The sequence below is a fragment of the Hylobates moloch genome, unplaced genomic scaffold (assembly GCF_009828535.3).
Source record: "Hylobates moloch isolate HMO894 unplaced genomic scaffold, HMol_V3 SCAFFOLD_6, whole genome shotgun sequence".
NCBI lineage: Eukaryota > Metazoa > Chordata > Mammalia > Primates > Hylobatidae > Hylobates > Hylobates moloch.
In genome coordinates this window covers 128,366,490-128,381,311 of record NW_026652281.1, presented here as the reverse complement: position 1 = coordinate 128,381,311, position 14,822 = coordinate 128,366,490, and the positions used below count along the sequence as shown (strand labels likewise).

Sequence of the window (14,822 nt, the reverse complement as noted above, 5' to 3'; positions counted from 1 at the left end):
AGGGTCCCTCTTTATGCCCTTCTGATCACCTCTGGAAGATATGATTAGTAATCAGCCCCACTTTTTAAAAGGAACTCGACAAATTAGACACACTACAGTAGTGATTCCCAACTTGGGATCATTTTGCACCAGCCCCTGCCACCCAAGCCAAAGACCTTTACATTCTCTACAGACATTTTTGGTTGCCACAATCTAGGGGAAGAGTCTCTGACACCTAGTGGGTAGAGGCTCAGGAAAGCTGCTAAACATCCTATAATGCACAAGACTGCTCCTGATAACAAATAATTATCTGCCCCGAAATGTCAATAGGGCACCTGTTGATAATCTCTGTACCAGAGGAAGAGAACTGAGTCATAAGAACACCTTGGTCCTCAATTATCTTGGAGGAAGTGAGGGCCATGGTGTGTCAAACGAAATAAATTTACCACAAGGAACTCTAAACTGGTAGAACTCAAGGAAAAAGAAAATGCATGGGCTACGTGGGAAGGTAATGAGCTCTCTGTCACTGGAAGTATCCTAGCAGAAGTTGGGCAGCCACTCTACAGGGATGCTAAGAAGAGCATTCAAATTCTAGCATCTGGGAGCATGAGGACATTCAGGCTGGGTCTGTCACCCCAAAGACAGTTTTATTATGCAACAGGCCCCAGCACGCAGACGGTGAGAGGGCCAGGGAATGGGAGTGATCATTTCTGGCTCACTTCCCCCTCTCTCCTCTCCCCTCCAGGTCGGTCCTGTCAGCCTTCTGGCCATCGGGGTCCTCACCGTGCACTGCATGGTCATCCTGTTGAACTGTGCTCAACACCTCAGCCAAAGGTCAGAGGCCTGCTTCTCTCTCATCCCAGCACTGGGGCCCCTCTGAGGGTGTGTTGTGCTTCTTTTGACCACTGACCCAATTAATTCGGCCACTGCTCCAGGCCACCTTCCTACCCCTCTAGATTCTATGAAGGCAAGGAGAGAGTGACAGAGAGTCCCAATTAGAGACTCTAGGCACAGATCCAACGCTGCTGCTAACAAGCTGGGTGACTGTCAAATTCCTGCATCCCCCTGAGCCCAAATCTCCTTAACTGAAAGCATCGAAAATGATAAAAGATGCAAAAGCACTATATAAATTACTCTATTTATTTGAGACAGAGACTTTCTTCTCTTCCTTTTAGCCTCTCCACCCCCAATCTTCTCCCACTCCAGTACCGACACCTTGTCAGGGTAATTTGCAATGTTAGTAAAAGTAAAAAGCATACTTACTGAAAAGAAGCATTCACAATGATTTCAGTCATTATCAAAGCATACACATAATGATCAATGTTTATGCATTTGAAACTTTAATGCAAAAACAATTTCAGAAAGACAAGACAAATGCAGTAAAAACAAAGAATGCAGAGATCCACAGCGCTCGGCTACTCCCAAGGCATGCAAAACCAAATAGGTCCTGGTAAATGTGAAGAAAGGCCTCAAAAGTCAAAGTAGGGACGGTAAATAAAACTCCCCATAAAGCCTAATTATTATAACCCAAATAGGTGTACCTGGAGTACATATCAGTCACACCTAACTCTCAGAGCACTTTCCTGCTCACAAAATGCTTTTAAGAGCATTTACTCATTCCGTAGTTAAATGTATCATGTAATTACACTGTGGTTACCATGCCAAGAGCCTTGCAAGCCTTGTTTACTCCTCACAGTAAGTCTATGATAGGCACTATTTTTATTCCCATTTTACAGATGAGTAAACTGAGGTTTAAATGCCTTGCACAGGGTCATATAGCTGGGAAGTGGCAGAGCCAGTATTCAAAGACCTACTGTGACTCCACTGTTAACCATTTTGCAAATCTTGTCTTCCCTCAAGCCTTCTGGGATCATTATATCACCAGATAAGCTTCTGACATCAGACCATTTCTGAAAGCCTTTCTCTGACTTTTTTTTTTCTCTGATGACTTGTCTTTTATTTTTTCTAATATAGAGGTTGCAGAGTGATGGCCTAAGAGTTGGCTATGGCCTTCAGTTATGTTTTGGGGGACTTCACAGTTTTATTTTTTAGTCAATGTTTAAACCCTGGAGATTTCGGCCGGGTGCAGTGGCTCATACCTATAATCCCAGCACTTCGGGAGGCCGAGGCAGGCAGACCACCTGAGGTCAGGAGTTCGAGACCAGCCTGACCAACATACAGAAACCCCATCTCTACTAAAAATACAAAATTAGCCAGGCGTGGTGGTGCGTGCCTGTAATCCCAGCTACTTGGGAGGCTGAGGCAGGAGAATCACTTGAATTTGGGAGGCGGAGGTTTTGGTGAGCCAAGATCTCGCCATTGCCCTCCAGCCTGGGCAACAAGAGTGAAAACTGTCTCAAAAAAAAAAAAAAAAAAAAAACCTGGAGATTTCACATTCACAAAACAAAAAAAATCTCTGCCTTCTTAATCAGTTAGACAACTGACTGCTTCTGAGCCTTCATTTTTTAGATGTGCTTCTAGAGGCAAGTCCTAAGCAATCCCTTTTACGATGGGACGTGTTATTCTGGTTTGCAGTCTCCAATGCTCCCTACTGTCTCTTATACTCAGCCCCTGTCACTCACCAGATCACCAGTACCTCTCTGATCCCACAGCTTTTGAATTTGCAACCCTCAGATTCATATCCTTGCCAGTTCTATGCAGAGTGACCTCATTTGTATTGAAAATGCCTATCACAGTGGGCAGTAATAAAAATGCCATGTTCCAGCACTTCTCCATATCCATCTCTCACTGTCTCTTCCCCCAAAATCCAGACTGCATGTGAAGAAAACTGAGGCCCAGAGATCTCAAGAGACTGGCTCTACATGTCTGGCTACCAGAGGGTCATGTTGGGATTTAAACTCTGATTTCTGAAGAAGGCTAAAGCCCTTCCTCTCTCCCACCCGTTCCCCTCAGTCCTGCAATTTACGCCGTGCTTCCAGGAGCTGGGCAACCTGCTGCTGTTTCCACTTGCTCCAGCCAAAGGTGTTTCTGCAGCAGGGCCTGCTCCACCCCTAAAAGAGTTGAGGAAGAGGGACATGGGAAGATGAATAGGCTGGAACTTGGGCATCACATCCTACAGGGGGCTGGGCAGGATCCCGAGTATCACCTTTATGAGGGGTCTGGCCCAGGCCAGGATCTCAAATGTTCTGACACCATCAGCAATGGGAAGGAGGGAATCACTGGCCTGGCCACACCCACACCACCTCTTCCCATCCCTCCTCCTCTCCCCCTCCATATCCCCTTTCCTGCTTTGCAGATCTACGTCAATGCACGGCTACCATTTACTCAAGAAGAATAAATCCAATGATAGTCGGTTAAATATTTGTGCTTAAAGGGATAATTGCAAAAAAAGAAAAAAAGGCAAACTCCTGAAAGTTGTTAAAGTATAAAGTAGATCACTGTGAGAAAATTGACAGAACGCTTCATGCTCACACACAAATACATAAAAATCACTCACTTTGGGAGAAAACTGTACCTTTAACAAAAATGTTTTAAATTATGCGTTGTTTGTTCTTTCCCCCTAGACTGCAAAAGACTTTTGTGAACTATGAAGAGGCCACGATGTACAGCCTTGAAACCTGCCCAAACACCTGGCTGAGGACCCATGCAGTGTGGGGAAGGTAGTAGTCACAGATGTCGTAGTAGTAACAACAATAATAATCATCATCACTTTTCCTTATTTCCACTTACACAGGTTTTAAATGAATATGCTTTTATTGTAAACAATCAAACAATGTAGAGAATCACCTCGATAACCCCATCTGCCATCTCACTCTGTACCCATAAGGTAATCATTGAAATCTAGTTAGTAAATATTCCTTTAGGCTTTTTTCTCTACATGTACATCAATATATGTGTGTGAATGGAAGTACATACTTTGCTTTCTATTTTCTTATACATTACTTAGGATAATTTTTGAAAATTTGATTTTTCATCTAACAATATATCCCTATTTTTTCATGTCAGAACATACAAATGAACCTCATTTTTTGGGGGGGAGGGACAGAGTTTCACTCTTGTTGCTCAGGCTAGAGTGCAATGGTGCGACCTCAGCTCACTGCAACCTCTGCCTCCTGGGTTCAAGTGATTCTCCTTCCTTAGCCTCCTGAATAGCTGGGATTACAGGCGCCCACCACCACGCCCGGCTAATTTTTGTGTTTTTAGTAGAGACAGGGTTTCACCATGTTGGCCAGGCTGGTCCCGAACTCCTGACCTTAGATGACCCGCCCGCCTCAGCCTCCCAAAGTGCTGGGATTATAGGTGTGAACCACCTCACCCAGCCGACCTCATTATTTTTTAAGGCTCACAGTGTTCCCTAGTGTGGATGTATATCCGTTTCATTTGCTTATTCCCCTAAGGTGAACATTCAGGTTGTTCCCTGCCTTGATAAAAAGTTAACGGTGTACAAAATGGTTTTCTATGAGGCTTATAAAGATAAAATAAAATATCCAAAGGCATGGACATTGATATAGGTGGAGCAGAGATTTGACCAAGAACCTAACATTGGAGCCTTCCCCAGCAAAGTCCCTCAGGAGGTAGTGAGTCAAATTGTGGCTGCTAAGATTCCTTTGCAGCTCCTCTCTTGGGATTCTCAGTAGGTCATTGATCTCCTGATCAGGAGCCACTCTAATGATCAGATGAGGTCATGAGACAGAGTTAGAAACATTTAAAAAATATTTAAAGTAATAATTTGTCATCTTTAATTTACTAAGAGATACCTGAGGAGCTTGATTAAAAACTGCACATTCCTTGGCCGGGTGTGGTGGCTCACGCCTGTAATCCCAGCACTTTGGGAGGCCAAGGCAGGTGGATCACCTGAGGTCAGGAGTTCGAGACCAGCCTGACCAACATGGCGAAACCCTGTCTCTACTAAAAATATGAAAATTAGCCAGGCATGGTGGTGGGTGCCTGTAATCTCAGCTACTCAGGAGACTGAGGCAGGAGAATCGCTTGAACCCAGGAGGCAGAGGTTGCAGTGAGCCGAGATCACACCATTGCACTCCAGCCTGGGTGACAGAGTGAGACTCTGTCTCAAAACAAACAAACAAACAAACAAACAAACAAACAAAAACTGCCCATTCCATGGAGGCAATGGTCATTAATGGATGCTCAAGCTGCTAGAGGAATGGTCACTGGGAAGCTTTATAAAGGGAGAATGCACTGATGCTACCTGACCCCATGTACTCATCTTAGCTTCTCATATTTATATACATGACAGCTAGCTATGTGTGTCTCATAATAGCCCACAGCAGGGAGTACGGAGTAGTACCACCTGTGAGATATTTCAAAAATAAATTTGAAAGCTCCATTTATTCAAGGCACTAGATCTAATATCCATTTATAGGAAGCACAGGGGATAGAGGAACAAGATAAATAACATCATGAGGAAGTCACCAACCAAACAGAAAAAATAGGATATACTACAGGACAAATGATCTGGTATCTTCAGCAGCAAACAAAAAATTAAAAGTTGCAAGGAAAAAATAAACAAGGCAAGGGGAATATAGCAGTTTAAAAAACTTAAGAGACTTAACAAAATACAATGTGTAGACTTGTTTGGAAACCAACTGTAAGACAGATATCTTTGAGAGAACTGGAAAAATCTGAATATGGACTGAATATTAGATGGTATAAAGAAATTATTGGCCAAGCACAATGGCTCATGCCTGTAATCCCAACACGTTAAGAAGTCAAGGTGGGAAGATCTCTTGAGACCAGGTGTCAAGACAGCCTAGGCAACACGGTGGGACCCCATCTCTACAAAAAATGTTTTTAAATAGCCAGGCCTGGTAGCACACGCCTGTGGATCCAGCTACTCAGGAGGCTGAGGTGGGAGGATCACTTGAGCCCAGGAGGTTGAGGCTGCAGTGAGCCATGATAGCACCACTACACTCTAGCGTGGGAAACAGAGAATCTGTCTCAAAAAAAAAAAAGAAATTATTGTTAATTTTGTAAGAGATGATGATGGTATGATGACTATACTTTTTAAAGTTATTATCTATTAGAGCTACATACTGAATTATTACTTTTTTTTTTTTTTTTTTTGAGACAGAGTCTGGAGTGCAGTGGCGCGATCTCGGCTCACTGCAAGCTCCACCTCCCGGGTTCACGCCATGCTCCTGCCTCAGCCTCCTGAGTAGCTGGAACTACAGGTGCCCGCCACTACGCCCAGCTAATTTTTTGTATTTTTAGTAGAGATGGGGTTTCACCGTGTTAGCCAGGATGGTCTCGATCTCCTGACCTCGTGATCCGCCTGCCTCGGCCTCCCAAAGTGCTGGGGTTACAGGCATGAGCTACCGCGCCTGGCCCATACTGAATTATTTACAGGTGAAATAACTTGGGATCTCTGGTTTGCTACAAATACACCGGCAAATTCAGTATGTGTGTGATGCGGCTGAAGAGATAGAGAACAAGTGGCAAAAAGTTCATTGTTGAAGCGGGGACGAACACATGTGAATTCATTAAATTATTCTCGTTAAACTCTCGTTATATGCATTAAATTATTCATTGCTTTTGTATATGTTTGAGAAATCTTCCTATGATAGACAGATAAAGATATTATTCTGAAGTCGCATGTGACACTGCCAAGATTCTGACTCAATAGGATGATATGAGAACCAGGAGTCTGTATTTTTAACATATGCCTCAACCAACAAATTGGTTGATACTACAAGCCAATTTTGAAAAGCCCTTATCTAAACATTATAATCTAAGTAAAGGAACATATTTTTGTTCTTTAAAAAAAATGCATCTCCAAATTTGGAGTAATTTAAGAACACAAAAGAATAATGACAATAACAGAGTATAAGATATTAAATTTAGAAATAATTAACATGTGTCTGTTGTGATGCCAAAAAAAGAGGAGAAAACAATATATCTCTCTTAAAAACCAGCTAATAAATTTAGAAGAAATGATAGATAGACTTAGAAAACCACCACCTTGCAACCACCAATGAAATAATTGATTCAAGCGAGGAACATTAGTGAATGGTAAAACCATTGGTTTGAGGAACGGGATAATCGTGCCATCTCTAAGTTTTACCCCACAGATTACAAAGGGAAAATGTACATTTCCAGTAGGAGATCTGGCAGTCACCAACAAAGCAGAACAACAGGATATCATGTGTCTCCCAATATGATAAAATAGAGGTGCAAAACTATCACCTCTATAGTATTCTTGCTAAAAGTGCCCCCTGAATTTAATCACGAGGAAGCAATCATACAAGCCCGCAATGTGGGGCATTCTATAAGACAATTGGCCTATACTTTTCAAACAAAGCCAATGTGATGAAAACACACTGAGACTCTGTCTCAAAAAAAATAAAATAAAATAATTCAGTATTTTATTTTAGTAGCTCTAACAGATAATAACTTTAAAAAGTATAATCATCATACCATCATCATCTCTTACAAAATTAACAATTTCTTTTTTCTTTTTTTTTTTTTTTTTTGAGACAGATTCTCACTCTGTTTCCCAGGCTAGAGTGTAGTGGTGTGATTATGGCTCGCTGCAGCCTCAACCTCCTGGGCTCAAGTGATCTTCCCACTTGGCTAGAGATGTAGCCAAATGCAATATACAAACTTTCATTAGATCCTGAATTAAAAAATAAAATAGCTACAAAAGATACTTTAGAGAGAACTGGGGTAATACTAAGTCATTTTTATATAAGAGACTTGAGCATCTGCAGATTTTGAATTTGTAGGGGGTCTTGGATACCAATGAATGAGTGTATTTAAAATAGAAACTGTATATATGTATTAAATAGAAACTGTATATATGTATATATATGAAGATACTGAAGTTGATTTTCTGGCTATTACAGTCTTAAGAATTTAGGGGTTAAGTGTTAGGATCCCTGCAATTGACTTTTTTTTTTTTTTTTTTTTTTTGAGATGGAGTTTGGCTCTGTCACCCAGGCTGGAGTGCAGTGGCAAGATTTCAGCTCACTGCAACCCCCACCTTCAGGGTTCAAGCAATTCTCCTGCCCAAGCCTCCCAAGTAGCTGGGATTTACAGGTGCCTACCACCACACCTGGCTAATTTTTGTATTTTTAGTAGACACGGGGTTTCACCATGTTGGTCAGGTTGGTCTCGAACTCCTGACCTCAATGATCCACCTGCCTTGGCCTTCCAAAGTGACCTGCAATTGACTTTCAAATGATTCTGAAAAAAATTGCGTGTGTATGTGTGTGTGTGTGCATGTGGTGTGTGTGTGTATAGATGAATAAATACATATATACATATACATATGTGTATATATATGTAATCTAATTTGGGGCCAAAAATTAACAACTGGTATATTTAGTTAAAGGGTACATGGATGTTAATTATACTATTCTTTCAACTTTTTGGCTTAAAAAATTTTCAAAATAAAAGAAAGTAGGGAAATTTTTAAAAATAATAACAAAAATAATTGTTTCAAAAAATAAACATTCTGAAGACATAATTTTAGTTTTTGTTTCCTCCCTCTGTCTGCCTCTTCCTTTCCTTCCCAGGTACACTGTCAGCTTCTTATTAGTCATCACCCAGCTGGGCTTCTGCAGTGTTTATTTTATGTTTATGGCAGACAATTTACAACAGGTAAAGAGGCCTCTTCTGGGCAGAGTGGGAGAAAAGCAGACCTCCTGCTGCTGAGGCTACATTAGCAAAAGTATTGTGTTAGGGTCATGGGAGGAGAGAGCTTCATTTCTACTCCTAGATCAGACCACGCTTGGGAGCTCTCTAAGTCCTGGGAATCACATTTTGAAAGGATAGATGAGCTAAAGTAACTTCTGAAGAGTGTAACCAGGGTAGAAAGAGAGGCCTGCAATCATGTCCAATCAGAAATCAATGATAATTGTTAGCCTGAAAAACACTGGTGACGTTTACTTTGAGTATCTCAAGGTTGTCATGTAGAAGATGTCTAACTATACAAGGCCAACAAGCTGCCACCTTCCCCTCATTGCATTCCTATTAGACATTACAAATCAACCACAGCCATCCTTCTTGGCTTTGTGGATTAGAGGGAGCATCCTTGTTTTTGTGCACCCAAACAGTTCTTTCTCAGAAAGAACTGAGACAAGTATTGTAGATGGAATATTCAAGCAGATGGATACTGACCAATATTCAGAGCTTCTCAGGTTTTAGGGCTATCTAAATTTGAAGAGGATATTCTTGTGTAATGAATTCCCTTTCTCTGGATGTATGAAAGAAACTCATTTTGTGGAGAAGAAAAGGTTTGAGTAGATAACAACCTCAAAGCCTTGAGATTTTATGATTCTAAGAGTTTCTGGTTGTCACAATCATGGGCCCGACAGTTAGGGTTGCCCAATTTGGCAAATAATAATATATGACACCCAGTTACAATAGAATTTCAGATAAGTAGTGATTTTTTTTACTATGAGCATGTCTTATGCAATATTTGGGGCATATTTATACTAAAAAGTTATGTTAATTACCTGAAATTCAAATGTGATTGGTGTCCTATGTTTCATGTAGCAACCACACTGCCTGTCATTGTGCTTTATGTCAGATGATGGAAGAAGCCCACGTGACCTCCAACATCTGCCAGCCCAGGGAGATTCTGACGCTGACCCCCATCCTGGACATTCGTTTCTACATGCTGATAATCCTGCCCTTCCTGATCTCGTTGGTGTTTATCCAGAACCTCAGGGCGCTGTCCGTCTTCTCGACATTGGCCAACATCAGCACCCTGGGGAGCATGGCTCTGATCTTTGAGTATATCATGCAGGTCTGTGCCACAGGGAAGAAAGGATCAGGGTCCTGGGTCTCTGAAACACCTGGGGAGGAGGGTTTGTTATCATGATGGGCAGGTGAAGCTGAGGAAGGTGATCCTCTGCTCTGAGCAGCCCCTGCCAACATGACATCTAGGAACACTTCTGTCCCACAAGTTGTAAAAGCTAATTATTATCATCATCATTGTCATCAACATCCTCATCATCATCATCGTCGTCACATTGGATAATAATGAGTCATTCAACAAATAATTACTGAATACCTTCTGCAATCCAGGCATTGTGCAAGGGGCCAGGGACTCAGTGGTAAGCAAAAATAAATAGGGTGCCTGCTCTCATGGAAGCTGCATTTACTTGGAGAGATAAACATCAATCAAATAACCAAAAAAATTGTAAAAGTGGTAGATGGACAAAAGAAATACAGACGATAAAGGAATTTTATTTACTTGGTGCCAAATTATTTACATACGTTAACTTATTGAACCTTCACAATACTATTTTGGAAGTAAAGCCAGCGCTCTGTATCCATGATTTTCACATCCATGGATCTGAACAATCACAAATGGAAACTATTGGGAGAAGAAAACACTAAAAATATACAACAATAAAAAATCATACAAATTAAGAAACAACTAGGTCTAACAACTATTGGCCAGGCACAGTGGCTCACACCTGTAATCCCAGCACTTTAGGAGGCTAAGGTGGGAGGATCGCTTAAGCCCAGGAGTTCAAGACCAGCTGGACAACGTGGCAAAATCCTGTCTCTACAAAAAATTAAAAAATTAGTGGGGCATGATGGCTTGCACCTGTAGTCCTAGCTACTTGGGAAGCTGAGGTGGATGGATCACCTGAGCCCATGAGGTCAAGGCTACAGTAAGCTATGATCACACCACTGCATTCCAGCCTGGGTGACAGAGCAAGACCGTCTCAAAAAAGAAAAGAATGGGTTATATGCAAATACTATACCATTTTATATCAGGGACTTGAGCATTTGCAGATTTTGGTATCCACGGGAGGTCCTGGAACTAATGCCCCATGGAGACCAAGGAACAACTATAATATCTTTATCCATAGTTTATAGACAAGGAAATTGATAAAGTAATTTTTTCATGAATTTCAGACTGCCTCCTATGTCCATGGTCCATTATCACAGACCACGAAATCCCACCATTATACGTTCATTTTCTTGAGTGAAAGTCTCTGGGGTTGTATTCATTTCATATTGCTGCTGTGACAAATTACCACAAATCTAGTGGCTTGAAAAAACACAATTTTATTTTCCAGTGCTTGAGTCTCACTGGGTTGAACTTAAGGTGCAGCAGAGCAGCATTCCTTTCTGGATTCCAGGGGAGAATCTGTTCTCTTGTCTTCTCCAGCTTTGTAGAGGCTGCCTGTGTGCCTTGGCTTGGGCCCCCTTCCATCTTCAAAGCTAGCAGCCTCAAGCCAAGTCTTTCTCATGCTGCCTTCCCTCTGGTCTTCCCCTTCTGACTCCCTCTTCCACTTTTAAGGACGCTTGTCCCACCCGAATAATCCAGGATCATCTCCTTGTTTTAGGGTCAGCTGATTGGAAACCTTAATCCAATCTAAAAACTTAATTCTCCCTTGCCATGTAACATAATATACATGTTTTGGGGATTAGGATGTGAACATCTTTGGAGAACCATTATTCTACCCGCCATAGAAATCTATTAACATAATCATTCCCCCTAGATTCATGAGAGCTGCTATACTAACTAGTGGACTGCACAGCCCTGAAAGAAGTGTGGGAGAGACATATTAGAGGGCTGGGAAACAGGAGACCTGAATTCTTATCTGGGCTGTGCCACTAACTTGCATAGTGGCCTTGGGCAATTCCCCTCTCCTCTGAGTTCCTCTTTCTCCACATGTAGATATGAGCGGGCTCCCAGTAGCCAAAGGGTGGGATAACCCAAGTGTCCAAGTAAGTGATGAAAGGAGGAACACAATTTGGTGTCTATATATACAGTGGAATATTATTCAGCCTTAAAAAGTGAGGAGACACTGACACATACCACAATGTGGATGAACCTTGAAGACACTAAAGCGAAGTGAAATAAGCCAAGCAGAGAAACAATACATATGATGGGATTCCAGTTACATGAGGTACCTAGAATAGTCCAATTCATAGAGACAGGTAGTAGAGCAGGAGTTTCCAGGAGGCTGGGTAGTGGGGCGTTATTATTTGATAGATAAAGAGTTTCCATTTGGGGTGATGAAAATGTTCTGGAGATGGGTAGGGGTGATGGATACACAACAACGTGAATGTTCTTCATGTTACTGAACTGTGTACTTAAAATAGTCAAAATGGTAAAATGTTATGTGTATTTTAGCACAATATTAATGAATAATCATTCACAAAATGAATAAATATTATTTAAAAGATTAGAAGGCTGACTGAGGTCTAGGTATCTTCTGATTTTCTCTGTTGAGGTCAGGTGTGACCCAGCTTTCTACCAGGCAAAGATTTGGGATGACTTCGACACCATAACAACACCAATGACCTTCTCCCACTTTCTTTTAGGGGATTCCATATCCCAGCAACCTACCCTTGATGGCAAACTGGAAGACCTTCTTGCTGTTCTTTGGTACAGCCGTCTTCACATTTGAAGGCGTCGGTATGGTAAGATTGATGGGGTTCACGCGAGTGATCCCTAGTGCTCTCTACAGCGGCCAACTGTAGTTGCGGATGTCTAAATAAATAGTATTTATGAAAAGTGCAGACTCTGATCTTCTCCTGGTGAAGGGAAAGTCTGTACCCACATACAGGGTCCCTACTGCTCTAATACACCGTGCTAAGCATTGAAGACTGAGAATTTACTAATCAACCAAGACTAAGTAGGGCATTCCTGACAACAGAAAGCATGAGAGAAAATGAAAGGAGTGTGGCCATGTGGAGAGGCCCCTTTCTGATTCTGGGCCCACCTGGGGAAGGGCATCTGTGCTTGTACGGGAACCCTCTCCTTCACAATGGGCCACATCTCTTTCTACCTTTTCTTTCCCAACCTTTTTTTTTCCTCCAGGTTCTGCCTCTCAAAAACCAGATGAAGCATCCACAGCAGTTTTCTTTTGTTCTGTACTTGGGGATGTCCATTGTCATCATCCTCTATATCTTACTGGGGACACTGGGCTACATGAAGTTTGGGTCAGACACCCAGGCCAGCATCATCCTCAACTTGCCCAATTGCTGGTATGTCCTGCCCACCTCAGGTGAGATAGGGAGAGGCACGGGATCTGTTCTGGTTGTCATAGCAGAGAGCACAGCAAAGCTGAGCCATGAAGCTGGTAATGCATCACTGGAAGTGACATATGTCTCTCCTGCTCACACTGCAGCAGTCAAAGCAAGCCACATGGCCGCACCTCACTCCAAGGGGGCAGGGAAGTGCAATTCTGCCATGTGCCTGGAAGTATTTGGTGAACAGCACAAATAACTGCTGTGCTACCTGATGCAGTGACGGTGGGGATTAATTGGATTAATACACAGATAATGCTTAGAAAAGTGCTTAGCATGTGGTAAGCATTCATGAGTGTTAGCTATTATCATTGTTATGCATCCCCACAGCCTTCATTTTTCCAAGGTGAGTAGGATGATGGTGCATTTATTTCCCACAAACCCAGAGCTGTAGAATGAGAAAAATGTAACCATCCCCAACCACCTTACTGTGTTATGACAATGACTAGATGAGATAATAAATGTGGAGTTTCTTTGAAGTTGTGCCTTATTCTACTCAAGATATCATCCTAATATGCTGTTCTTGCTCTGGGCAATTTGGGCTGTCACTAGCTACCTTGGACAGGGCATTTTTCTTCCTAGGACCTCAGCTGGAAAACATGGGCATTGAGCTCCATCAGGACTTCACATCTGCTGGTGTGAACCTCACTAGTCATCAGGTTCTCCAGGAAAGCCTTAAACAAGTATCACTTCCCAATAAGAAAAAGACCAACAACCCAATGAGAAATGGGCAAAGGGCAGAACAGGTATTTCACAGGCAAATAAAAAAAAAAATGGCCAGATGGCCAGATAAAGAGATGCTCAGAAAGATAATAGAAGGCCAGGGGCAGTGGCTCAAGCCTGTAATCCTAGCACTTTGGGAGGCTGAGGCAGGTGGATCACCTGAGGTCAGGAGTTCAAGACCAGCCTGGCCAACATGGTAAAACCCCATCTCTGCTAAAAAATATCAACATTAGCGGGGCATGGTGGCATGAGCCTGTAATCCCAGCTACTCAGGAGGCTGTGGCAGGAGAATTGCTTGAGCTTGTGAGGCGGAGGTTGCAGTGAGCCAAGATGGCGCCATTGCATTCCAGCCTGGGTGACAAAAGCGAGACTCAGTCTCAAAAAAAAAAAAAAAAGAAAGAAAGATAATAGAAATGTGAGTTAAAAAAATAAATACAAGGGCAAAGATGCATGCATTGACACACAGTTTAGGCAAGGACGTGGGAAAGCAGGTCTTTTTATACACTAGGACAGCAAATGGGCAATATGTCAACAGCTATCAAAATTTTAAATCACGTAGACTTTTACCCAGCATTTTAACTTCTAAGTTTGTATATTATATGTGCATTAATATATGTACAAGGATAGTCTGTGCAGCATTGTTTACTTGGGAAAAGTCTAAGCACAATCTAAATATTCATTAATTGGTGACTGATTTTTAAAATTATTGCATATCCATGCAATTGGCATATCAACTAGCTATTAAATGGAAGAGTCAGATCTATGTGTACTGGCAAGGAACAATCTTTAAGACATACTGGGTGAGACGGCCAGGCGTGGTGGCTCACGCCTATAATCCCAGCACTTTGGGAGGCCGAGGAGGGCGGATCACCTGAGGCTGGGAGTTCATGACCAGCCAGACCAACATAGAGAAACCCCGTCTCTACTAAAAATATAAAATTAGCTGGGCATGGTGGCGCATGCCTGTAATCCAAGCTACTCAGGAGGCTGAGGCAAGAGAATTGCTTGAATCTGGGAGGCGGAGGTTGTGGTGAGCTGAGATCGTACCATTGCATCGCTTCTTGGCCTTTTGGCTAAGATCAAGTGAGATCGTACCATTGCACTCCAGCCTGAGCAATAAAAGAGAAACTCCGTCTCAA

General features: G+C 42.3%; 3 protein-coding genes across 6 annotated transcripts in view; 1 reads left to right on the top strand and 2 right to left on the bottom strand.

The window, feature by feature from the left end:
• The window catches only part of GM2A (ganglioside GM2 activator), a 109,512-nt gene that overhangs the window by 62,674 nt on the left and 32,016 nt on the right, over positions 1-14,822 (bottom strand). The window lies entirely within an intron of this gene.
• The window catches only part of SLC36A3 (solute carrier family 36 member 3), a 29,065-nt gene that overhangs the window by 6,681 nt on the left and 7,562 nt on the right, over positions 1-14,822 (top strand). Inside the window, exons 3-9 of one of the 3 annotated variants that reach the window (XM_032158399.3) lie at positions 725-813; positions 3,504-3,599; positions 7,873-7,995; positions 8,475-8,559; positions 9,491-9,709; positions 12,253-12,351; positions 12,752-12,918. In XM_032158399.3, the coding sequence (XP_032014290.1) occupies positions 725-813; positions 3,504-3,599; positions 7,873-7,995; positions 8,475-8,559; positions 9,491-9,709; positions 12,253-12,351; positions 12,752-12,918 (878 nt within the window). Of the gene's footprint in view, positions 1-724; positions 814-3,503; positions 3,600-7,872; positions 7,996-8,474; positions 8,560-9,490; positions 9,710-12,252; positions 12,352-12,751; positions 12,939-14,822 lie in introns of all 3 variants that reach the window. The other 2 variants (XM_058440053.1, XM_032158400.3) reach the window with 2 other exon arrangements.
• SLC36A1 (solute carrier family 36 member 1) overlaps positions 1-14,822 on the bottom strand; it is a 230,218-nt gene that overhangs the window by 209,274 nt on the left and 6,122 nt on the right. The gene's annotated exons all lie outside the window — the stretch shown is intronic.